This window comes from Astatotilapia calliptera, chromosome 6 (assembly GCF_964374335.1).
Source record: "Astatotilapia calliptera chromosome 6, fAstCal68.1, whole genome shotgun sequence".
NCBI lineage: Eukaryota > Metazoa > Chordata > Actinopteri > Cichliformes > Cichlidae > Astatotilapia > Astatotilapia calliptera.
This window is the reverse complement of record NC_137427.1, coordinates 657,930-682,516: the sequence shown is the minus strand read 5'-3', so window position 1 is coordinate 682,516 and position 24,587 is coordinate 657,930. Positions and strand designations below refer to the sequence as shown.

General features: G+C 48.9%; 1 protein-coding gene across 8 annotated transcripts in view; it reads left to right on the top strand.

Moving 5' to 3' along the window:
- The first annotated feature begins 2,399 nt into the window (after window positions 1-2,399).
- The window catches only part of LOC113023498 (mechanosensitive cation channel TMEM63B-like), a 29,579-nt gene continuing 7,391 nt past the window's right edge, over window positions 2,400-24,587 (top strand). For 2 of the 8 annotated variants that reach the window (XM_080302251.1, XM_026169546.2), the window contains exons 1-17: window positions 9,700-9,744; window positions 9,903-10,124; window positions 13,493-13,572; window positions 17,620-17,658; window positions 18,737-18,827; window positions 19,440-19,477; window positions 19,623-19,765; window positions 20,449-20,500; window positions 20,625-20,733; window positions 20,811-20,881; window positions 21,220-21,300; window positions 22,454-22,577; window positions 22,959-23,092; window positions 23,316-23,453; window positions 23,540-23,693; window positions 23,863-23,969; window positions 24,477-24,563. In XM_080302251.1, coding sequence (XP_080158377.1) covers window positions 9,715-9,744; window positions 9,903-10,124; window positions 13,493-13,572; window positions 17,620-17,658; window positions 18,737-18,827; window positions 19,440-19,477; window positions 19,623-19,765; window positions 20,449-20,500; window positions 20,625-20,733; window positions 20,811-20,881; window positions 21,220-21,300; window positions 22,454-22,577; window positions 22,959-23,092; window positions 23,316-23,453; window positions 23,540-23,693; window positions 23,863-23,969; window positions 24,477-24,563 — 1,700 coding nt within the window. In that variant the 5' untranslated portion in view covers window positions 9,700-9,714. Of the gene's footprint in view, window positions 2,966-5,639; window positions 5,801-9,699; window positions 9,745-9,902; window positions 10,125-13,492; window positions 13,573-17,060; window positions 17,100-17,619; window positions 17,659-18,736; window positions 18,828-19,439; window positions 19,478-19,622; window positions 19,766-20,448; window positions 20,501-20,624; window positions 20,734-20,810; window positions 20,882-21,219; window positions 21,301-22,453; window positions 22,578-22,958; window positions 23,093-23,315; window positions 23,454-23,539; window positions 23,694-23,862; window positions 23,970-24,476; window positions 24,564-24,587 lie in introns of those variants that run through there. The other 6 variants (XM_026169547.2, XM_026169545.2, XM_026169549.2 and 3 more) reach the window with 5 other exon arrangements.

Below are 24,587 nucleotides of genomic sequence, written 5' to 3'. Positions count from 1 at the left end.
CCTGCAGTGTTGGAAACGTGTTTCCTGACGATGTTTGCTGCCCTACAATCCGTCCTGCTCTGTTGTAAAATCAGCCACATTTCACCGTCATGTTGCTCCCATTGAAATGTATACAGCCTGTTTAAAATCTAGCCTGCTGTTGTTACCACTGTCCTGTTAGAAATACTAACTAGCTAACTGACTGAATGCCCATTAACCTTAGAACACCTGGTGTGTGTGTGTGTGTGTGTGTGTGTGTGTGTCTGTGTGTCTGTGTGTGTGTGTGTGTCTGTGTCTGTGTGTGTGTGTGTGTGTGTGTGTGTGTGTGTGTGTGTGTGTGTGTGTGTGTGTGTGTGTGTGTGTCTGTGTGTGTGTGTCTGTGTCTGTGTGTGTGTGTGTGTGTGTGTCTGTGTGTGTGTGTGTGTGTGTGTCTGTGTGTCTGTGTGTGTGTGTGTCTGTGTGTGTGTGTCTGTGTCTGTGTGTGTGTGTGTGTGTGTGTCTGTGTGTGTGTGTGTGTCTGTGTGTGTGTGTGTGTGTGTGTGTGTCTGTGTCTGTGTGTGTGTGTGTGTGTGTGTGTGTGTGTGTCTGTGTGTGTGTGTGTGTGTGTGTGTGTGTGTGTCTGTGTCTGTGTGTGTGTGTGTGTGTGTGTGTGTGTGTGTGTGTGTCTGTGTCTGTGTGTGTGTGTGTGTGTGTGTGTGTGTGTCTGTGTGTGTGTGTGTGTGTCTGTGTGTGTGTGTGTGTGTGTGTCTGTGTCTGTGTGTGTGTGTGTGTCTGTGTGTGTGTGTGTGTGTGTGTGTGTGTGTGTGTCTGTGTCTGTGTGTGTGTGTGTGTGTGTGTCTGTGTGTGTGTGTGTGTGTACAGAGACAGTCAGGTTCATAATGGATATGAGGAATTTTTTTCAAAAAAAGGAGCCACATCAGGTAAAAGTGTAAAATCAAGAATAATGTTGGATCAGTGTTTCAATGTTTATGTCCTTTATCAGATGTACACGTGGTTTGGTTATTTGCCTTTTGGCTGAAAGTACACTGAGAGGACTTTTTTTATTGGTGATCTTAATAGTATTTTTTTCATATTAATGTAATTTTTTATCTAATTGAATCTATTTGTGTATGATTGTCAGTCCAAAGAGGGAACGTGAGGAGAAAGTACGAGGTCAGGAAGAACCAGGTAAGCAAACAGACAGGGAGCAGTGACAGGCAGAAACTGTTAAACTGACAAAGAGAAAAACCTGATTTTACTCACAGTCTGGAAGTTGTGTCTCCCTGTATTAAAGCTGCTGTACAGAATCTGCTAAACAAACTGGGCTGAAACATTTTGAGCCTCTTTAACAACATCCCAACATAACATTATCATTGATCGGGGAGATTAAAATTAATGATATATTTGTATGTGGTTCAGCCACAGCTCTGCTAAAACCTCAGCCAGTAATAGGTCGGCCAACCTTTGGACCGTCCAGTTGTCTGTATGACTGCTGCAGTACGTGCATCACATGTGCTCACTATCAGAAAGAGCCAAACAGCCCTGGTGGAGCGAGCAGCTGTAAAGAGAAGCAGATGCTCTGTTTCTACAAATGTTTTAAGCTTGTTTCAAAGATTCTGTACAGCAGCTTTAAATGTTTTCCAAAAGCACACACACACTTATCAGTGTTTCTCACACTTTTTACAGTGTGGACCACCTGAGAAAAGGTCAAGCTGTCCCAAGCACCAAAGCATGAAAGTCATAAATCTTACAACACAAAATTATTATTATTAAATTAGTATCTGCAGTAAAGATTTTTTCATACATTTTATTCATTCTACCACAGGCAAAGTTGCCTCCATTTTTATAGTTTTTATTAATATTTTGTAATAATTTATTCTGTTTTGGGAGTGTTTTTTATGCATCTGTATTATATTATACACACACTTTAAAAGTGAATCTCTGTCCAAAAAATGCACTCAGTTTACTTCTTACTCACTGTGAGCATCATTCATTATTCTCCCAGTAATTAAGGTCAGGATATGTATTTATTTTATTCCAATCCATTCTTCTTTTGCAGCATTTAAATAACCTTGATCAGATTTGATGGTTTTGTTACAGACTTTTCAAAAAAGTGTTTTTCTTTTCTTTCACAAATGTGGGATTAAATTGTTAAAATGTACAAAACAGTGATGTCATGTTTTGTGACGAGGACCCAGGCACAGAGAGACTTGATGAATTTAAGAATCTTATGATTTAACAAAGAAATTTGCAGACTTGCACTGAGAGGGTAAAATTATGATGACTGATAACGGAGATGAAGACAACAGACGATGAGGACAAGGAGGAACAGGGGCTTAAATGCACCAAGGAGACAGTCAGAGGGAACTCGGGACAACATTTAAGGATGCAGGGACTGACAGAGACAGGTTTATCTTGCCTGGCTGGGCAGCTCTCTGGGTGCTCAGCACCCCCAAAGCTCTGATCCTAGAGTCGCCCCTGGTCTGAGGTCTGCTGTGAGTAGGTGTTTCTCTTTCCTTCACACATCTGCTTGCACTGTCTCATAAATGTAATATTTGCTGTGCTGAGGTTTTGTTTCTCGTCTTTATCTGTGAGTGAAACCAGAGAAAAGTCTGAAAAATAAAAGCAGCGAGCGCTCTTATTTTGAAGGGCGGGTGTTGTCGCCCTCTGTCGGCGCCGAGTGGAAGCGCCGCCCCTCCTCCTCCTCCTCCCGTTTCTATTCCCGGACAGACCGCCTCCATTTTAGCACCGACAGCCGGCGGAGCAGCAGCGGCTGTCAGCGGACCGTGAGGCCAGCGGAGAGGCGCGCTGCTGCGGTGGGACTGTGGCTGTGACCCGGCGAGAGGAGCCGCTCCTTCGGCTGCTTTGAGCTGTTTGCGGGATGAAGGCTCGGCGGAGGGCCGGAGCGGCGGATCTGTGAGGATTTAACGGCTGTGCTGCTTCCTGCGGAGAAATCTACCCTGAGAGGAGCGGAGAGGAGGAGCAGGAGGAGGAGGCCGAGCTGCAGGTACCGGCTTTGTTCTAATCGGGATAATTGATCATGAGGCGGCTTTGTTTGATGTGCTGGGCGGCTCGCGCAGGCCGCTGCTGCCCGGACAGCATCCATCCGGCTCGGTGTCTGGGGGTGGGGTGGGTGGTGCTGGTGGAGGAGGAGGAGGAGGAGGAGGTGGTTATATAACGTGTGCGCAGAGGACGCCAGGCGTCGGTCCCGGTGGGGCCCTGGCAGAGCTCAGAGCCTGGTTTCGGGCTTTGTGTCCGGGAGCTGCGGGGCTCTGAGGCCGGACTGCAGGTGCACCTGGCCCGCCGCTCCATCCGGGCCGCAAACCGGAGACAAACGAGGTCAGAGAGCCGCAGTCCGCCGGAGGAGCTGCTGCCAACGGCCCGATATCCACCAATCAATAAATGTGGTAATCGATCAGCCTCCGGACGATCGGGCAGGCCCGGCTCTTTGTGCTGATCGGGAGGAGGATGATGGGCCGCTCGATGAGGAAGCTGCGGGGGCATCTCTTCCAGAATTTTCTCCCATTTTATGAAAGCAGAGAGGAGCTTGAACACAGCCTGCAGAGGTTTGATGAAGTGCTGAGAGCACCTCCTCCTGCTCCTCCTGCTCCTCACAGTCAAACACAAATAATAAAACCCCCAGTTTGGTCTGAACCTTCAGACCTGAGTGTTACTGCAGTGTTGATGTGGTAATACTTCAGCCTTCAGTGTTGGCCGTGCAGATGTTCCAGGTGTTCTTCAGACTGACCGGAAGAATAAACCCCTCTCCTTGTTTCTTCCCGAGGAGAGTGATGGGGAGTTGGTGAGGTTTCAGGAAACATGCGCGTTTGAGCAGCTCAGGAACAAGTGGCGGTGAAACCAAAGTTCCAGAAACACGTGTGTTTGTGGTTCATCAGACTGGAGCAGCCGGGTCTTGGCGAGCTGACTACGTGGACCCCTCCACAGTCCTCCTGCTGAGGCACGGAGGTCAGGGGAGGAACATAAACTAGACTAACGACGAGTCTGAAACTCAGAAACACTCAGATACGACGTTCAATCGGAGAAAGGTTAACTTAAAAGATCAAAAAGGCATTTTAATCACATCCTGCAGTAACGATGCTGTGTTACCAACATCACACGTTAGACTGATGAATGCTGACTTATGAATGATGCGCGCTAAAATAACTAAACAATAAATCATCCAGTTATTTCCTCCTGCTGGTCTGAAGTCAGCAGTGAGCCCGGACCTCCCTGTCGCCTCCTCCAGCCCAGTCAGGACCCCTCACCCAGGAGGCGGCAGCCTTAGCCGTCTCCTTCCGATGTGGAGGAGCAGCGGCTCTGCTCCGAGCACCTCCATAAGGACTCCTCGGCCTATCGCTAAGGAGGAGCTCGTCCTTTGTTCAAAGAAAGCTCATTTCCACCACTTGTACCTGCGATCTCGTTCTAATCAGGACTAGATTACAGATTTATGGCGCTTCTCAACAATGATGCGCCACCTGGTGGCAGATGGCTGCGTAGCATCTACGACAATAATTTACCGTCTTTGGGGATCGATTAAAATGTTACCGATGAGATTAAACGACCAGTGAGTCTGGGACTGAGCAGTGACAGCGACAAGTAGGCGCGTCCCTAATGGAGACGATGCTGCAGCGTTCAGACTGCACAAACTTTGGAGGAGCAGGAGGAGGCCAGAGGAGGAGCAGGAGGAGGAGGTGTTTGTTGCTCAGTTGCAGCTGTGAGGCATTCAGGCGTCCTCAGAAACTGTGTTTAATGTTTTGGCGTACGTGTGCAGAAAGTGAAGGTCACACTTCACAGGCTGTTAGCAGGTTACCGTGGAAACATCACCTGTCTGCTCTGCTGCATGTTTTTTTTTTTCACCTGCTCTTATTGTGAAGGGTCAGGCAGAACAGGGGAGGAGCACACAGGTGTCACGGGCTGCTGTGCGCTCAGCTTGCAGCTGATTGGTTCCCAGGTCGGGCGCTCTGCTGGTGGCCGTTGATGTTGTCGACAGGTCCGATGGGCCTCGCCGTGATGTCACGCAGGGGTCCGAGGGCTCTGCGGCAGCCTGATACCTCCAGGTTCACCGTGCTCACTTTTATCATTTGCCCAGAAAAACATCTGCTTCCAGACGCCGTCACATGATCAGTGGGGCCGCTTGTTTTGCTGCGTGGACGACCTCCCGACAGACGACACCAGTGCAGGATCTCTGAGAGCGCAACACTTCCTGTCAGCCTCTGAACCATAGGAGCTTAATCTGAACCACGCACGTGCTCAGCTGTTATCTGAGGGCCGCAGACGCCGGCGAGTTCTGATCTCGCCCTGATAGACGAGTCACAGGCCGTGAGGTGGGGGTCACAGGGCGTTCCTCTGAAGTCTCAGCTGCAGGAAGCTCTCAGTGACCTGCAGTTCCTCTGACGTCCAGCAGAGGCAGCAGTGAGTTCGTCCTCATAGACTCCATGTTAAAATAAACACGTTTACATCCTGATACTCAAGCTGTTTAAACGATGTTAAAGCTTGCTCTGTCAGGGGCGGGGCCTCTGCCTGACAGGTGGATGGTGACACAGGTGGCTGTAGCTGCCGGAGTATGTTAATGACATCATCTGACCAATAATATGGCTTCCATTTAATTCTGATTTTGATTGGATGGGGTGGGCGGGGATCATGGCTGCCACAAGTCTACAAGCTAGCGGGTGACATCACAATGTTGTGCAGTCTGTGGGATACCCACGGCCGTCTGTGGGCCTCGCCAGGACGTGGCGGCTGTTTTACGGCCCGGCGGGATGGTCGGGTGGATGTTGTTGAGTTGGAGAGAAGCAGGATTATGCCTAAGCACACTGGAATGAGAGGGAATAATTCATGAATGGTAAGCATCACGTCAGGGAAAACGTGTCACTTCCTGCCTGTGGACAGTTTGAAGAAAGGACGTGGTCAAAAATCAGCTGACTGATATTTCCTGTCCAGGCCTGACTTCCTGTTTAAAGACAGAGGCCGTGACCCGCTCGGACCTGTTACTGTGATCCGGGTAAAACCAGAGCTGCCCGCCAGTCTGAGGCGCCTTTGGAAAACCAGACCGCCGTGTGCTTCGGTAACGTGTGGCTCCAACTCTGCGGCGCCTCACGGGAATGTCTGCTCGCTGACGTCATCACACACCTGTCTGCAGGTGAAAATCGTACCGTCGCTGTTAAAACTGCAGCGCCTCCTCAGAGGTCGGGTCCTCTTTAGAATAGAATAGAAGTATCCTATATTGTCAATGAGTGGGAGCACAGTGACGGGCAGGTGGAGCGGGCAGGTGGAGCGGGCAGGTTCACACAGAAATAAAGAATAAACATGAGAGACTGTAGGGCGTTTCGATGTAACGATATAAAAACATCTATCGTTTGTTTCGTGGTGTCGCAAAATAAACTGTTTGCGGTAATATTTTTCATGTTCTGATGTCCCTGTAGTTATTATTCATTTCTTAAAGTTCTGTCTCTTAGATTTAATATAAACACTACGGACGCACAAGCGCCTGTTTTTATGCGTCGTCGTTAGCAACAACGATGATAAGACCATCGCGTGTCCGCTTGTTTATTTTCCACATAAACCTTTCACAATAAAGCTCAAGATCCTGTTGAGACTTTTCAAAATAAACCGAATCACATGAAAGATGCAGAGTGTTTACAGATGAGAAGTAAAAAAGAGCCGCCAGGTGCTCTAAAATAAACCGTAGACTCAAACGTTAGAACAGGCTTTTCCCCGCAGCACAAAGAAACGGCGCCGTTACAACTTATGTCTAAAAATGTATCGTTTCATGCATCGTTAAAACACTCGACTCCAGGAATTTACAGAAAATGTTAAATTTTTGTGATTTATATCGTTATCACCTGAGCGTGTCACCTGAAGGTGAGATGTTTCTTTCCTTTCTCCATCGTGGAGACGTCTGCAGCTACATGTCTGCTCCTGTGGCTCTGTGAGGGGAAATGAGGGTGGACAGAATAACATGAACAGGAACGCTCTCTCAGAGTGTGTGCGAAGCTGATGCTGGAGGTCAGTGTGTGTCTGCACCTCCAAACCTGCCGCACATCCTTCATCATCGTCAGCCTGAGCTCACACGAGTGGACCATCACAGCTTCAATGACACAGAATTCCTTTGTGTTATTGAAGCTATGATGCAGCCCATAATATTCGTGCTCTCCTTGTTTTTGTAGCTCTGTAAAAAAAGCATCAGAGCACGCCTGGTGCACCTGAGGGTGAAATGTGAGCGCGAGGACGCCGTCAGACTGAAACTAAACAGGAGACAGAACGTGACAGCGCACCTGTGAGGATAGAAAACCAACGTGTGTGTGTGTGTGTGTGTGTGAGAGACCAGAGTCGACCCCCCCACACACACACACAGCTGGAGGAGGATGGTGGGGGGACAGACCCACAGGATTGGCTGTAATCAGGTCTGATGCAGGAGCTGTTTTACCCCGGCGGGTGGAGGCAGAGGTGGTGTTTTTGGGTGGATGTCTTCTGCACTGCACCTCTGATGGAGGCTTCAGATGAGTCATGCTGCTGCTGCATCACCATGGCAACAGAGAGGAGGGAGGGAGGGAGGGGGGTCTCTGAGTGACGCTGCACCGGAGGAATTTTCCAGATCAGACCGTCACCGCACGCGCTCAGAGCAGCAGCAGAGCCAGCGCCTCCTGCAGGCTGCAGATGTCACTGCAGGTTCTGGATCTGATCCAAGCCGGAGCGGAGGGTCTCAGGGAAAACTCGGAAACTCGTCCTGGAAGCAGAGTGTGCACTAAAAACACATTCACAGCCAATCACAGCTGATCACGCTGCAGACACATCCGTGCGTGCTCAGCTCTTCGGACTGAAGCGGCGTGCGTTACTCAGGCTGGGAGCGCAGCAGTGTGGAGCGTTTTACTGCCTTTAACGTGTTGTTGTTCTACGCCCGTCTTTGGGGTTGTAAACGTCAGGCGCGGTGGACAGGAAGTTGGAAAGCTCTGGAAAAGATGCCGTGTGATTGGTTCAGTTTATTTCAGAACCTTCTGGATGAATTGTCATGAAAATGTTCTCAGAGGTGCACTTTTAGGGCGGGGACTCGATTTTAAGTCTTTCTCCTGGAAAGTCGACTCAGAGTTCCTCCTGTTTGTCTTTTCTGAGGACTTCCTGTTACATCCTGTTCGGGAGCATCAGGAGCCGCTGAGGGGGAAAGCTGCTCTGACTCATCAGGTGCTCTCATGTGTGCGTGAAGCACGTTCAGATTCCCGGTTCAGTGGCACTAACGCTCATTTAGACTCGTCTGCTTTTACTTCACTTTGACCTGAGCGTGTCTGAGGTCGCCCGGTCAGACCCGGCTTCCTCTGACCCAGGTCACCTGACAGGAAGAGCTTTTATTGTCGACACCCCGCCCCTGGGTCAGCCCTGGCCTGGGTCTGAGTGAGGGGTACCGGATGAAACGAGTTTCAGTCCTGTCCGAGGACCTCGACGCGTCTCTGCTGGAGCTCGCTGTTTGTAATGGGGCCTCTGATTGGATGTGACTCGTCCCGCCCCTCACAGCAGACCGTTTCCAGGTCAGCAGTGAAATCACGCTGGCCCGCCTTTGTTTCCCAGCTCTGTGATGTAACTGTGACATCATCAGCGACAGCGCCCTCATTGAGCCGTAAAATCTAGGCCAGGACTGCAGTCAAGGTAACCATAGCAACGGGATCAGTAGGCTAAGCTGTGACGCTGCTGGGGCATGCTGGGAAATGTAGTGAGCTCTGCCAGCTTCTCTCGTCAGTGTGCTGAAGGTAATGATGAGTAAATACGAGTGAGTGTGTGTGTGTGTGTGTGTGAGCGACACACACCTGCAGCATCACTTCTTGATTTTTCTGGCTGAAATGTTTTTTGCTCCCAGTGTCTGACTCTGCTCCAACAGCTGTAATGTGTGAAGGAGGACACCGAGCCGTGTCACTTCCTCCGTTTGAAGCTTTAATGAGTTTAAACGTGTGTGTGTGTGTGTGTGTGTGTGTGTGTGTGTGTGTGTGTGTGTGTGTGTTCAGCCCGTTGAACCACTGCTGCTGATCTCATCGGGACACGGTAACAGAGCAGATTTCCGATCTCGGGCCGTCGCTGGCTCAGTGACATAACTGTGATCAGCAGAGACTCGTGTGAACCTTTCACAGAAACGTTTGTGCACGTGTGGAAACGAGGCCCGACGGATAAAAGCTTAAAATCCCATTAGCTGGTCCAGGATCAGTGCAGGTGAAGTGACGGAGGAGGACTCCATCATGAGGTCGGCCTGCAGAGAGCTCCTGATACTTTAACCTTCTGTGGTCACGGTAACAACCAAACTACTGTAAATAATACAAATTATAACAGACAGCTCGTTATAAAGGTCCGAGTACATCACACACACGAAATATCAAACAGGCTGTAACCGCTGCACCGTGTGCTGTGCATCGAGTGGAGGCGTACAGGCAGGAAGGGCTTCCTGTGTCGTTCAGAGGTGCATTATGGGTAATGTCTGTGACTGGCCAGCACCTCACGGAGTGGGGGTGAGGTGTTGTCCACCATTGTACTTATCTTGGACAACATCCGCCTCTCTGACACCACCCTAAGGGTTTCCAGCTCCGCCCCCACAACATTACTGAGCTTGTGATCAGTCTGAGTCGTTGCATCACGTGACATCACGGGTACTCTGACTCATCCAACCACCACAGAGTGACCCGAAAACCTCTGAAGATGGAGGTCTGTGTGCAGAGGGTGCCGAGGAAGGGGAGAGGGCGGTCCCCTGGTGGTGGCGTGAGGCGGTCCTCTGAAAGCTGAATGAATAAAATCCCACCGAGTTTACCAGAGGTCAGATTTGTTTACCGTGTGTTAAAACAGCTGTTAGATCTGACGGTCCGTACTGAGCATGCTCGCATGCAGGTCAACCGTCTCATCTCAGGCGGTCGTGTGGCTCCTCCTCCCTCATGAGAGCAAGCGTTTCACATCTCTTCTCTTTTCTCCCTCAGGTTCTCTGCGAGGATGCGGCAGTGAGCATGCTCAGAGCCCTGATCGTTACCATGGCGATTACCAGCAGCCACGCGTGCAGCGGTCAGGAGAACTGCTCGGCCGATGGCGACGGCGAGTCCAAAGACTACTGTTACTCGGCCCGCATCCGCAGCACCGTGCTGCAGGGGCTGCCCTTCGGCGGCGTGCCCACCGTGCTCGCCCTCGACTTCATGTGCTTCCTGGTGAGTTGCCGCCGCAGACACGGAGGATAAACACGCCTCCCTTTTTGTCCTCGCATCACTGGCGTTAGGCGTGAACACACACGCTCACACGTGACAGAACACTGTCATCCAAAGTGTGTGAACATCACAGATCAGCTGGAGGGCTTCCTGACATGGTGGTGTCAGTGACCTTTGAACTCTAACTGAGAGCAGCATGCAGGATTTTTCCGTTAGATGTCTGATGTTCAAGGTTCAAGGTCCTTTATTTGTCACATGCATAGTTATACAAGTATAACACACAGTGAAATGTAGCCTGACACGCTCCTCGACATGTGCAAAAAAACTGGGGGGGGTGTAGAGGAAAAACATTATTTATATATATATATATTTATATATATATATATATATATATATATATATATATATATATATATATATATATACATATATATATATATATATATATATATATATATATATATGTGTATATATATATATGTGTATATATATATATGTGTATATATATATGTGTATATATATATGTATATGTATATATGTATATATGTATATATATCTCGTGGCTCAAGAGTTGGGAGTTCGTCTTGTAATCGGAAGGTTGCCGGTTTGAGCCCCGGCTTGGACAGTCTCGGTCATTGTGTCCTTGGGAAAGACACTTCACCCGTTGCCTACTGGTGGTGGTCAGAGGGCCCGGTGGCGCCAGTGTCCAGCAGCCTCGCCTCTGTCAGTGCGCCCCAGGGTGGCTGTGGCTACAATCAGAATCAGAATCAGAATACTTTATTGATCCCTGGGGGAAATTATTTTTTGTTACAGTGCTCCATTTTAAACCAACATTAAGACAAGACAGACAATACGCTAACTAAGAATAGTACAATATATACATATATATACATACATAAGTCACTCATAAATAAATAGTTGGAAAAGAAACATGTGTAGCTGTTGCAGTAAACAGTGTGTTAAGTGGATGCGTTGTACAGGGAGCCACAGGCAGGAAAGATTTCCTGTGTCGTTCAGTGGTGCATCATGGGTAATCTCAGTCTCTCACTGAACGAGCTCCTGTGACTGACCAACATGTCATGGAGTGGGTGGGAGGTGTTATCCAACATTGTCTTTATCTTGGACAGCATCCGCCTCTCCGACACCACCTTGAGGGAGTCCAGCTCCATCCCCACAACATTGCTGGCCTTACGGATCAGTTTATTAAGTCTGTTGGCATCTGCGACCCTCAGCCTGCTCCCCCAGCATGCAACAGCATAGAGGATCGCACTGGCCACCACAGACTCAAAGAAAATCCTCAGCATTTTCTGGCAGATGTTGAAGGACCTCAGTCGCCTCAAAAAATAGAGACGACTCTGGCCCTTCCTGTAAAGTGCTGTGGTGTTTTTAGCCCAGTCCAGTTTATTGTCAATGTGAACTCCAAGGTATTTATAGTCCTCCACAATGTCAACACTGACCCCCTGGATTGAAACAGGGGTCAAGTGTTTCCTGGTCTTCCTGAAGTCCACGATCAGTTCCTTGGTCTTTGCCACGTTGAGCTGCAGATGATTCTGCTCACACCACGTGACAAAGGAGTCGACCACAGCCCGGTACTCTGTCTCATCATCCCTGCTGATGCATCCAACCACCGCAGAGTCATCAGAAAACTTCTGAAGATGGAGGTCTCTGTGCAGTGGCTGAAGTCTGTGGTGTAGAGGGTGAAGAGGAAGGGGGAGAGGACAGTCCCCTGTGGTGCCCCTGTGTTGCTAATCACCTTGTCAGACACACACTGTGGGAGACGTACATATTGTGGTCTTCCTGTCAGGTAATCAACAATCCAGGACACCAGAGAAGCATCCACCTGCATCGCTGCTAACTTATCACCCAGGAGGGTCGGCCTGATGGTGTTGAAAGCACTGGAAAAGTCAAAAAACATGACCCTCACAGTGCTCGCCGGCTGGTCCAGATGGGTGTAGACACGATTGAGCAGGTAGATGATGGCGTCCTCTGTTCCGAGACGAGGCTGATAAGCGAACTGAAGGGGATCCAGATGTGGTCTTACTATGGGTCGCAGCTGGTCCAGGATGAGCCTTTCCAGGGTCTTCATGATGTGGGAGGTCAATGCCACGGGCCTGTAATCCTGGGGGCCACTGGGACGAGGCGTCTTTGATACAGGGACGAGGCATGATGTCTTCCACATCACCGGGACCCTCTGCAGACTCAGACTCAGCATAAACAGTTTATGAAAGACTCCACACAGCTGGGGGGGCACAGGCCTTGAGGACAAGGGGACTCACTCCGTCTGGTCCAGCAGACTTGCCTGAGTGAAGTCTCCTCATTTGCATCTCAACCTGGTATTGAGTGAAGGTGATGGGTGGGGGAGGGGTGTCAGGAATCTCACAGGAGGCAACATGTGAAGAGAGAGGCTGGCACAGTGGTGTGGCTCTGGATTCCAGGCTGACTGCAGGTGAGGTTGTGGGGGTGGGAGCAGACACTGTGGTGTCGAATCTATTGAAAAACAGATTCAACTCGTCGGCTCTATTCTCACCTCCCTCAGCTCCCCTGCTGTTGGTTGGCCTGAATCCAGTGATGGTCTTCATGCCCCTCCACACCTCTCTCATGCTGTTCTGCTGGAGTTTCCACTCCAGCTTCCTCCTGTAATTGTCCTTAGCCTCTCTGATCTTGTCCTTTAGTAACACCTGGACCTTCCTCACCTCCTCTTTATTGCCCCCTCTGAAAGCCCTCTTCTTGTTGTTGAGGAGGGCTTTGATGTCCTTAGTCACCCACGGCTTGTTATTTGGGTAACAATGAACAGTCTGAGCTGGAACAATGGAGTCGGTGCAGAAAGTTATGTAGTCTGTGATACACTCAGTAAGCCCATTGATGTCCTCGGCGTGAGGCTCACAGAGTGTTTCCCAGTCGGTCACCTCGAAACAGCCCTGTAGTTCTGCTATTGCCTCCTCTGACCACCTCCTAACAGTCCTGGTGGTCACAGGTTCCCTCCTCACAATTGGCACATAGCGGGGGGTGAGGTGATTCAGGTTATGATCTGACCTACCAAGTGGGGGGAGGGAGGAGGAGCTGTATGCATCCTTGACGTTAGCATACAGTAAGTCTAAAGTTTTCTCTCCCCTGGTGGGACAGTCCACATATTGTTTGAATGTTGGTAGTGTATTGTCCAGTGATACATGGTTGAAGTCACCCGAGATCACAATAAAGGCACTCGGGTGCTGAGTCTGTAGCCGAGCTATGGCAGAGTGGATAATGTAGCTGCCATCACCAGTGTGTGAATGTGTGGATGTGGTATAAAGTGCTTTGGGGTCCTTAGGGACTAAGTAAAGCGCTATACAAATACAGGCCATTTACCATTTTTCCTTCCTCTTCCTCCTCAGGTGCTCCTCTTCGTCTTTTCCATTTTACGGAAGGTTGCGTGGGATTATGGCCGCCTGGCGCTGGTCACCGACGCTGACAGGTAAATGAAGGTTAATCAGTCTGTAAATGTTCTTCATCACAGAGCTGGACCACAGCTTCACGGGCTTAATCCGTCACACGGGGTGCCGGAGACGTCCAGGAAGCTGAGTCTTTTTTTTGTGTGACGAATAAACATGTGCAGGCCTGAGGTGAGACAGGAAGAATTGGAAGCTGAGAGATGGATCGTTCTGATGTGTGAACCAAAGACAGTTTAGAATCTGTCTGTTTTTAGGTTTCCTACATTGAAATCAGTGAGCTGTTATATTAACCCGAGAATCAGTGAAGCTCTGCAGACAGGAGGCACTCACACACAGTTTGGCTGCTTTAAAGCCACATTTGAATATGAATGTTGGGTCTGCGCTTCCACAGGACCCGCTGGTTTAGAAACGTATTCTCGTTAACGACAAAAACAAGACGAACATCTTTTACTTGCTGCAAGGGAGGCCCCGGCCAGTGTCTCAGGAAGCACTCTGAATCCAGACTGACCCCAAATCCGGCCTCCGCTTGCTGCCTTTTATTGGGAAAACAGTTTACACAATACACATCACAGCAAAAGCACCTCCCACCGTAAACCCCCAGATGGTTCTAAGACAAGGCACTGTGTGTGTGTGTGTGTGTGTACATCTGTATGCATGTGCAAGAGTGTGTGTGTGTGTGTGTGTGTGTGTGTGTGTGTGTGTGTGTGTGTGTGTGTAAACATCTGTATGCATGTGCAAGAGTGTGTGTGTGTGTGTGTGTGTGTGTGTGTAAACATCTGTATGCATGTGCAAGAGTGTGTGTGTGTGTGTGTGTGTGTAAACATCTGTATGCATGTGCAAGAGTGTGTGTGTGTGTGTGTGTAAACATCTGTATGCATGTGCAAGAGTGTGTGTGTGTGTGTGTAAACATCTGTATGCATGTGCAAGAGTGTGTGTGTGTGTGTGTGTAAACATCTGTATGCATGTGCAAGAGTGTGTGTGTGTGTGTGTGTAAACATCTGTATGCATGTGCAAGAGTGTGTGTGTGTGTGTCTGTAAACATCTGTATGCATGTGCAAGAGTGTGTGTGTGTGTAAACATCTGTATGCATGTGCAAGAGTGTGTGTGTGTGTGTAAACATCTGTATGCATGTGCAAGAGTGTGTGTGTGTGTGTGTGTAAACATCTGTATGCATGTGCAAGAGTGTGTGTGTGTGTGTGTGTAAACATCTGTATGCATGTGCAAGAGTGTGTGTGTGTGTAAACATCTGTATGCATGTGCAAGAACGTGTGTGTGTGTGTGTGTAAACATCTGTATGCATGTGCAAGAACGTGTGTGTGTGTGTGTGTAAACATCTGTATGCATGTGCAAGAGTGTGTGTGTGTGTAAACATCTGTATGCATGTGCAAGAGTGTGTGTGTGTGTAAACATCTGTATGCATGTGCAAGAACGTGTGTGTGTGTGTGTGTAAACATCTGTATGCATGTGCAAGAACGTGTGTGTGTGTGTGTGTGTGTGTGTGTAAACATCTGTATGCATGTGCAAGAACGTGTGTGTGTGTAAACATCTGTATGCATGTGCAAGAACGTGTGTGTGTGTAAACATCTGTATGCATGTGCAAGAACGTGTGTGTGTGTAAACATCTGTATGCATGTGCAAGAACGTGTGTGTGTGTAAACATCTGTATGCATGTGCAAGAACGTGTGTGTGTGTAAACATCTGTATGCATGTGCAAGAACGTGTGTGTGTGTGTGTGTGTAAACATCTGTATGCATGTGCAAGAACGTGTGTGTGTGTGTGTGTGTGTAAACATCTGTATGCATGTGCAAGAGTGTGTGTGTGTGTGTGTGTGTGTGTGTGTCTGTAAACATCTGTATGCATGTGCAAGAACGTGTGTGTGTGTCTGTAAACATCTGTATGCATGTGCAAGAACGTGTGTGTGTGTCTGTAAACATCTGTATGCATGTGCAAGAACGTGTGTGTGTGTCTGTAAACATCTGTATGCATGTGCAAGAACGTGTGTGTGTGTGTGTGAACATCTGTATGCATGTGCAAGAACGTGTGTGTGTGTGTGTGTGTAAATATCTGTATGCATGTGCAAGAACGTGTGTGTGTGTGTGTGTGTGTGTGAACATCTGTATGCATGTGCAAGAACGTGTGTGTGTGTGTGTGAACATCTGTATGCATGTGCAAGAACGTGTGTGTGTGTGTGTAAACATCTGTATGCATGTGCAAGAACGTGTGTGTGTGTGTGTGTGTAAACATCTGTATGCATGTGCAAGAACGTGTGTGTGTGTGTGTGTGTGTGTGTAAACATCTGTATGCATGTGCAAGAGTGTGTGTGTGTGTGTGTGTGTGTGTGTGTGTGTGTGTCTGTAAACATCTGTATGCATGTGCAAGAACGTGTGTGTGTGTCTGTAAACATCTGTATGCATGTGCAAGAACGTGTGTGTGTGTCTGTAAACATCTGTATGCATGTGCAAGAACGTGTGTGTGTGTCTGTAAACATCTGTATGCATGTGCAAGAACGTGTGTGTGTGTGTGTGAACATCTGTATGCATGTGCAAGAACGTGTGTGTGTGTGTGTGTGTAAATATCTGTATGCATGTGCAAGAACGTGTGTGTGTGTGTGTGTGTGTGTGTGTGTGTGAACATCTGTATGCATGTGCAAGAACGTGTGTGTGTGTGTGTGAACATCTGTATGCATGTGCAAGAACGTGTGTGTGTGTGTGTAAACATCTGTATGCATGTGCAAGAACGTGTGTGTGTGTGCGTGCCTGCCTGCCTGACTTCCAACTGTTTCTAACAACATCCTTAGTCACAAAATGGTAATCTCCCCCACACCCAATATATGGTTCACTTCCTGTATTGGTTCACCGTGCACGACACAGTGAAGCCACAGAAGGGCAGGAAGCCGACCACACAAGAAACAGATCTGTCAGATAGGATGCATCTGCAGTAAAACCTCCCCCTGAGTGGCTGGAGAGGTGGTCGGAGACAAAGGAATGTCTTGATCCTATAGATTTGCACTCAGACTTACAAATTTAAGAAACACAATGACACATTTAACAATTTGACTTAACAATGAACAAGTAAAAACACGGTTCAAGTAACATGTCTACCCCCAACAAACACCGACAGTATTAAAGATGGACGTAGCCTCCAAGATCTGACAGGTGAAGCCTCCTTAAATCTGCGTTCTCACTAATATCCAGCAGGTGGCGACGCTGGTTGGGGAAAAAGTCTGACTATATAGAAGAAACTGAGCCTCCGACTCAGCGGGACTCTTCCTTGATTGGTTGACTCGATGCTCATTGGTTAACAGCGTGTTTTAGCAGTAAGATTAGGCGGCGTTAGCAGAAAGCTTCAGCCCGAGGCTTCGCAGTGACATCATGGCGGCTGCGTCTATCTTTGAGCGTCCATGTGTAAACGCGGTGGTGGGCGTGATGCGCTCCTGCTGTGTGACCTGATCAGGGTTGTTTCCCTCTCACTGGCATCACCTCCTTGTTATTTTCTGTTTCCTCTCCCAAAGACTGAAGAAGCGTTTCAGCGACCTGGAGGAGCGGGAATAGTATGTTGTTGTTGCTTCCTCCCTGTTTGGTTTGTCTGCTAACCTCCTCTGGTTTGATTAACGGGCTCTCTGGTTGGTGCACTAACACCTCTTTTCTGCATTTCAGTCTGTGCTTGTTTGGGTTTCTGTATGGAAGGTTATTAGTGCCAACAGACTGCACAGATCTATCCGCAGCAGCCTGCTCGCTACATTTAAGCGTTTAATTATAAAAACATAACATTTGAACTGCTTGGCACTTGGTTGAACTGCAACACTTTAATCCTCCTGTTGTGTTTGTGTTTGTTTGGCTCAAAGTGGGCTTCCTATTTAGGCAAAATGGTTCATTGCCATGCGCCATATTATTAAGAAGAGATGGATCAGATTTCTCCCACGGGGCACATTGAACTGTGTCAGTGAGGCACTAATCGCCCTCCGCAGCACATGAACACTGTGTTTTTACAGCATTGAAATGGCTAATTATGCTACCTGCTGTGATGCTAACACCACTCCACGCTTCTCTCCATGTTTGTGTCAAACTCAGCCGAAGGCGCGACAGAGATAACTATGAGCCGGTGAAAAGGTAACGGCTACCCGCGTATGTGGACCCCTGTGACGTGCTAGCTAGATGACTCAGTAGCCCAACGTGCCGTAGCCACGCCCACGCTCAGAGTCGGCAGCTAAAACGATAATAACTGAAGACGTAAGAGCAAACGTAGTCGACGTTAAAGATGTCAGCACTACAGAACAGCCGATCATTATTGGGGTCACTGGTTGCCATGGTGATTCCCACCTTTGTGTAAACGTGGTGGTCCTGCAGTTCTGGACCCCGACTCTCTGAAGTTCTTGTGTGTTGTGATGTCAGCTGTTCTCCGTTTGGCTCTTAGTTTCGTGTTGTTGTCGTGTTCGAGTGCGTTAGTTCCCTCACATTCCTCCTGTGTGTTTCCCCGTGTCAGGTTTTTGTGTCTGACGTTCCCGAGTTATTGTCGCTTAGTTCCTGTTTTACTTTGTTAGTTGTCCCTGTTCTGTATTCAGTTTTACTTCCTGTCCTAGTATAAATGGCGCCGTCGTCCTCTGTGCGTTTCCTTCTGTCGGCTGGATTTTTGTAACGCCGTTTACAGACTTCAGATCGCTGAACTTTCCCCCCGACTCTGCTGTTTAGTCCTTAACCTGCAAACTGTGACAGTGGAGGCAGAAACACGTAGAAACTGTTAAAGACGTGAGGTAGCAGGTCCGGTGGATCAAGTCCGGTTCCTGAGCGGTTTGAAGCTTGAAGTTCCTGCTGTACCGACCGCCACAGAGCTTTTGTTGGATAGACGTGACTCAGATCTTTATTTGCGTTTCCAGCTGAGCCGACGGTTTGGCTCTAAGCCGTTTCTCCCAAATCCGTCAATTTGAACCCAGTGAAGGGTCGCCGCGATCGAGCGAGCGGGGTCGCCACCACAGCGGGGTCGCTGCTCAGTCGAGCGCGCGGGGTCACTGCGATCGAGCGAGCGGGGTCGCCGCGGGCGTGCTGATCCAGGTTTGTGCTTGGTGAACCGTCGTCTGTGTTTAGTGTCTCGAAACTCATTTTCAAAGGAACTCTGGAGTCTTACCAGCTGTCACACACAGAGGTCAAAGGTCAGAGGGCCCCATACTAACATTCCTGTTTGTGTCCACAGTGTTGCCTCGGCGATGCACTCGGAGACGCCCGACCGCTATGAACGCCTCACCTCGGTTTCCAGCTCTGTTGACTTCGACCAGAGAGACAACGTAAGAACACCTTCATCACTCCCTCCTCTTCCTGCTCCGCCACAGTTAGCCGTTAGCTGACAGAGGGTCAAAGTTCATCCAAACTGGGCAGAACTCACAAAACGCACACACATCATCATCATCTGGCGTCATCATAGCGGCCACCACAGTGGACAGCTATTCAAAGGCTGTTGTTGTATCCGTGTCAGTGTTGATGGTGTACCTGCACATAAACCACTACGTTGGACACTGATGTGTTCCTCCATACCTGCCACCTGCTGGTCATTTAATGTTACTACAGATGTTTGACGTGTTTCTTTGTAATTATTGTTATTTAACCTTGTCACGGATGAATTATGACAACCTCAGTCAGAATTTAATTCATGCGTGACAGGGTTAAAGCAGGACACAGAGTACGTCTGTGATCTGTGTTCCTAATCCATCGGCCATTGTTCAGCTCGGCAGCTCTGGGTACTTTGAGCTGCGACCGCTAACGGTTAGCTGAGGCCCCGCCCACTGGCCTCGCCTGCACACCTGCGGCTTGTGAGGATGAGGAATCCCAGGCACAGTCGGGGCTTTCACTGTCGTTTCGCTTGCTGTAAAGCTGTCGTCTTCTTCCTGTTTGTGTTTCAGGGTTTCTGCTCGTGGCTGACGGCCATCTTCAGAATAAAGTGAGTATGAGGAAACGGCTTCTCGCTTTCACGGTCAGACCGAAAGCTCCACTGTCCCATCGTTACCACAGACTGTGAACTCATCACAGACGCTCAGATTTCCCAGTGTAAGAACAGACCGTGACTCCTCCTGTTTCTGCCGCAGAGACGAGGAGATTCGTGAGAAGTGTGGCGAAGACGCCGTTCACTACTTGTCCTTCCAGCGTCACATCATCGGCCTTCTGGTCGTGGTTGGCGTCCTCTCGGTCGGCATCGTCCTGCCCGTGAACTTCTCTGGAGACCTTCTGGGTAAGAGCAACTTGGTCTGAGGGTCTCGGGTCTCGATGTGTCACTCACCGCCTTCTCGCCTTCTGTCTGAATGTTTTAGTCCGAATTATCAGTAAAGATGCTTTCCTCAGCCGAGGAACACCTGGACCACCCTCCAAAGAAGGTAAAGTGGGTGGGGTCAGAGGCGTAGGCGCCCTGCGCCCTGTAGACTGTGGCTAATGGTAGACTCGGTCCCATCTGGTCTGTAGTACGAGTGCCGTGTTAGAAACGTGCTGTGGTTTTGTCATAGTGACAGGCGGTAGGTAAGGAGGTGAAAGCGGCTATGATGACTTCCTGTGCTGACCCAGGGGCGGGGTGTCAACAATAAAAGCTCTTCCTGTCAGACGCACATGGAGGGCGTCCGCTCGGCGAAATGGCCTTCGAGGATTCAGAAACACCCATGGACGAAGCTTTAAAGAAGTCACGCTGAGTCGGGCATATGAAACCATCAATAAACACGTCGCTCAGTGACTCAGACGCTGCGTTTTATTTCTGTCTTTGCAACACAACGACATTTAAGCCAATAAAGCTCCACTTCAAGCTTTCCCACTATAAACACCGTGACTACTGGAAGTCCACCAGCACACATCTGGTGATGCAATGGCTGATGTTAGGAAAAGCACTCGTGCACACTCGGGCTTCATGTGACCTTTGCTTTCTTCCAGAAAACAACGCCTACAGCTTCGGACGCACGACGATAGCCAACCTGAAGTCTGGGTGAGATTTCATATCTTCTTCTTTGCTTTGTTAATCACGGCGTTGTTTCCTGCAGATGTTTCAGAGTAAAAGCTTGTGAACCTTCCTGTTGAGAGGTGTAATCTGGGGGTTTGCTACATTGCAGGACGAACCTGCTCTGGCTGCACACCACGTTTGCCTTCATGTATCTGCTGCTGACCGTCTACAGCATGAGGAGGCACACGTCTAAGATGCACTACAAGGAGGACGACCTGGTAGGAAGTCCGTGAACTCTGAGGACGCGGCATTTGTGCGCTTAGCCGTGCGGTAATCCCAGTTTTGTGTCTTGCAGGTGAAACGCACTCTGTTCATCAACGGCATCTCCAAGTATGCCGAGGAGAGTCAGATCAAACAGCACTTTGAGTAAGTTCCACGCTCTCCTGTCAGTGACTGCACGGAGCTGTTCTCCTGCTCCGAGTTTGTGATGATGAGTGTAACCCCCATGAGTCTGCCCTGAACACTCAGCTTATCACAGTTTCATTCAGAAGGGATGTCCCTAATATGGTCATCTGGGGCACATGGCCAGTCAGATGAAAGTGAAAGGGGGCAGGGCTAAAGCAGCTTGTTTCAGACACTGCACGAGGCCCAGCATCAGATAAAGAAGGATGATTATGAGCTGTGAGTCCTGCAGCGTTGCTGTGGGAGGGTGCAGGAATCGAACGCTTGTTCTGATGGTGGTGTGCCTCCTCTGTGTCCTGCAGGCAGGCGTACGAGAACTGCACGGTGCTCGAGGCTCGGATCTGCTATAACGTGGCCAAACTGATGGCTCTGAACGCTGAAAGGTGAGGCCCAGTGCATGCTGGGAGTAAAATCTCACACACCCACACAGTAATCATTCATATGCATGAAAATGTGAGACTCTGAACGCATCACGTTTATAAGTAGAAATGCATCGATCAGCTGGTTTTGACCCCTGAGCTGTGTGAACATCTCCAAGCTCTTCACAAGCATCCTGTCTTTTCCACCTTGCAGTAATCTAAATACAGATTACTGCTGTCATGTTCAGCTCCGCTCCAGAAGCCTTGTTTCTGACTCCACATCGACCAGTTGGACCCGATAAATCTCCAGCAGTCAAATCATTTCAATTCAATTTTATTTATAGAGCACCAACATGCTTTATATTGTAAGGGAGACCCTACAATAATAGATACAGAGAAAAACCCAACAATCATATGACCCCCTATGAGCAGCACTTTGGCAACAGTGGGAAGGAAAAACTCCCTTTTAACAGGAAGAAACCTCCGGCAGAACCAGGCTCAGGGAGGGGCGGGGCCATCTGCTGTGATTGGTTGGGGTGAGAGAAGGAAGACAGGATAAAGACATGCTGTGGAAGAGAGACAGAGATCAGAAAAATAAAATACTGTAAATAGGAGCTTTTTTCTTTTAAGTTTTCCAAGAAAATTTTTTGCTGCTCTAAACTGATTCAAGCAGACCTTTGACCTTTTGCACAACCAATCACAGGTGTTTACATGAAGACTGATGATTTGATCTGTGCTGCAGAGCCACAGCCAATGAAAAACAAATTGCAGACTTTAGTTGAATCATTGCTGACAACTTTAACCCAGGTTTGTTTTTATTCACATTGCTTGTTGTCGCTACACAGCTTTTTTTCTTTTTTTTTCTTTTAGCAGGTTTATCCAGACCTGTTTGTCTTCTGATTAACTAAACTGCTCCTTATGTGAAATTCAAGTCTAGTCAGCTAGCATGGCCTACGTTACCTTCAGCTGCCCCGGCTACAGGAGCCTGGCTAACTACGGGTTTTTATGAGGGTGTGAAGCCCAGTCTCCAATTCAGTGATCCTGGCCTCCAGATCTGCAAACAAGCTACATTCATTCCAAATATCGTTATTGCTAAAGTGCGCCGAGGAGTAAGCATATGACACGAGCAGGAAAGTGCTCCACGTCGTCACTTGATGACTTCATTCGTGTTTTGCAGGAAGAAGACGGAGCGCAGCAAGAAGTTTTTTACCGACCTGATGGCTAAAGAACACGTTCCCACCATGATCAACCCCAAGCCCTGCGGACACCTCTGCTGTTGCGCCATCGCTGGCTGTGAGGAGGTAAAAACAAAGACATCGCCCCCATGGCAGAACCGTGCGCGGTCACATCAGCAGCTGCTAACTAGCTAGCTGGGCTCATTATACAGCGACGTTTCTGCACATTCCCTTCAGTTCATCAACTGCGCAATGATTTTGTCCTGCGTCGCGTGTCTCTGCGTTATGTTGTGGTGTTTCCGTTGTTAAAATGCCGCCAATACAGAAAATGGCGAGCTGGTACTCAGAATGATGAGTCCAGGAGCAGCACGCTGGACTTCAGGGTTACTTCACCTGTCCTGCAAGTCGTCACGACATCGCCAAGCTTTACCCACATAATTCAAATGCTAACGTGCTAATGTTAGCATGTCAGGTGGCAGTTTGTTGATGCTTTTCTGTGGTCTGCAGGAGGAGGCGGTCAGCTACTACACCAAGAGGGAGGCCAAACTCAAGGAGGAGTACAGGAAGGAGAAGGAAAAGGTCCACACCAAGCCTCTGGGCATGGCCTTTGTCACCTTCCAGAATGAGGCCATGACTGCCATGTAAGCCACTCGCTTCACTTCCTCTTTATCTGTCTCAGACTCCTCCCCCTATTTTTCTCCTCAGAAACTTCTCATTTGGCGATCGTTAAATATTTTATGGTTTTTATAGTTTTCTCTAACGAAATGTCCCACCTGCCTCCACCTCACGTTAGCCACACCCCTCACATTCGAATCCTTGTCATGTCTTCGACCTCACCTCTGCTCACGGCTCTTCTTTTCTCAGCATTTTGAAGGACTTTAACGCCTGTCAGGTTCAGGGGTGTCGATGTCGTCAGGAGCCACGTTCCTCTCAGTTCAGCGAGGTTCTTCACGTTCATAACTGGAGTGTTTCGTACGCACCCGACCCACAGAATGTCCGCTGGTATGTCCGCACGCTCCGCCCACCTGAAACTTTGGACAAATAAATGCGCCCTTTGAGATCAGCTGACTCTGTGTTCCTTCCTGTAGGGAACACCTTTCACTGGGCGGGATCTCCTGGTGGATCCGTTGTTTTGTCATCAACTGCATCCTCTTCATTCTGCTCTTCTTCCTCACCACGCCCGCAATCATCATTTCCACCATGGACAAGTTCAACGTCACCAAGCCCGTCGAGTATCTGAATGTAAGAAGCGTGAAGCAGGTGTATAGTCCGGCTTCAGGCCGATTCCTTCAGCTCTGACTCTGTGCTCTCTGTCTGTTGGGTGCTTGGATCAATGCTTGTTGGTGAATGGTTTGGGTTGATTGGGTGGATGTTTGGTCGGATGAATTGTTTTTCTTGGTTTCTTGAACAGAACCCCATCGTCACTCAGTTCTTCCCCACCCTGCTGCTCTGGGCTTTCTCTGCTCTGCTGCCAACCATCGTCTACTACTCTGCTTTCTTCGAGGCTCACTGGACCAGGTACAGCTGCTTCCACTGCTGCTCTTCATCACTTTGTTATTTGTGAGAGTAGCACACACCGTGAAACTAGAAATAAATAAGTCGAAGGTCCCATTTAAAGTCATTTCCTGTAGAGTCCCAGTGATGATTAAAGTCGAGTGACGCTTGTATCTGACCTCAGTGTTTGCCATGTTTTGTTTTTTATCCCCTGCGTTATTGGGCACGCTTCATCCCATTTTTCTTTTCTTTTCTTTTTTTTTTTTTTGTCCCCGTTTACCCACGCTTTGTCCCCGTTTGCCCACGCTTTGTCCCCGTTTGCCCACGCTTTGTCCCCGTTTGCCCACGCTTTGTCCCCGTTTGCCCACGCTTTGTCCCCGTTTGCCCACGCTTTGTCCCCGTTTACCCACGCTTTGTCCCCGTTTACCAACGCTTTGTCCCCGTTTGCCCACGCTTTGTCCCCGTTTGCCCGTGGTTTGCTCCTGGTTCCGTCCATCTCACAGTTTCTGTTTCACCTGTCGGTGTGTGCAGGTCTGGAGAAAACAGGACAACCATGCATAAGTGTTACACCTTCCTGATCTTCATGGTTCTGTTGTTGCCATCTCTCGGCCTCAGCAGGTAACAGATCTTGTGGCTCTAAAG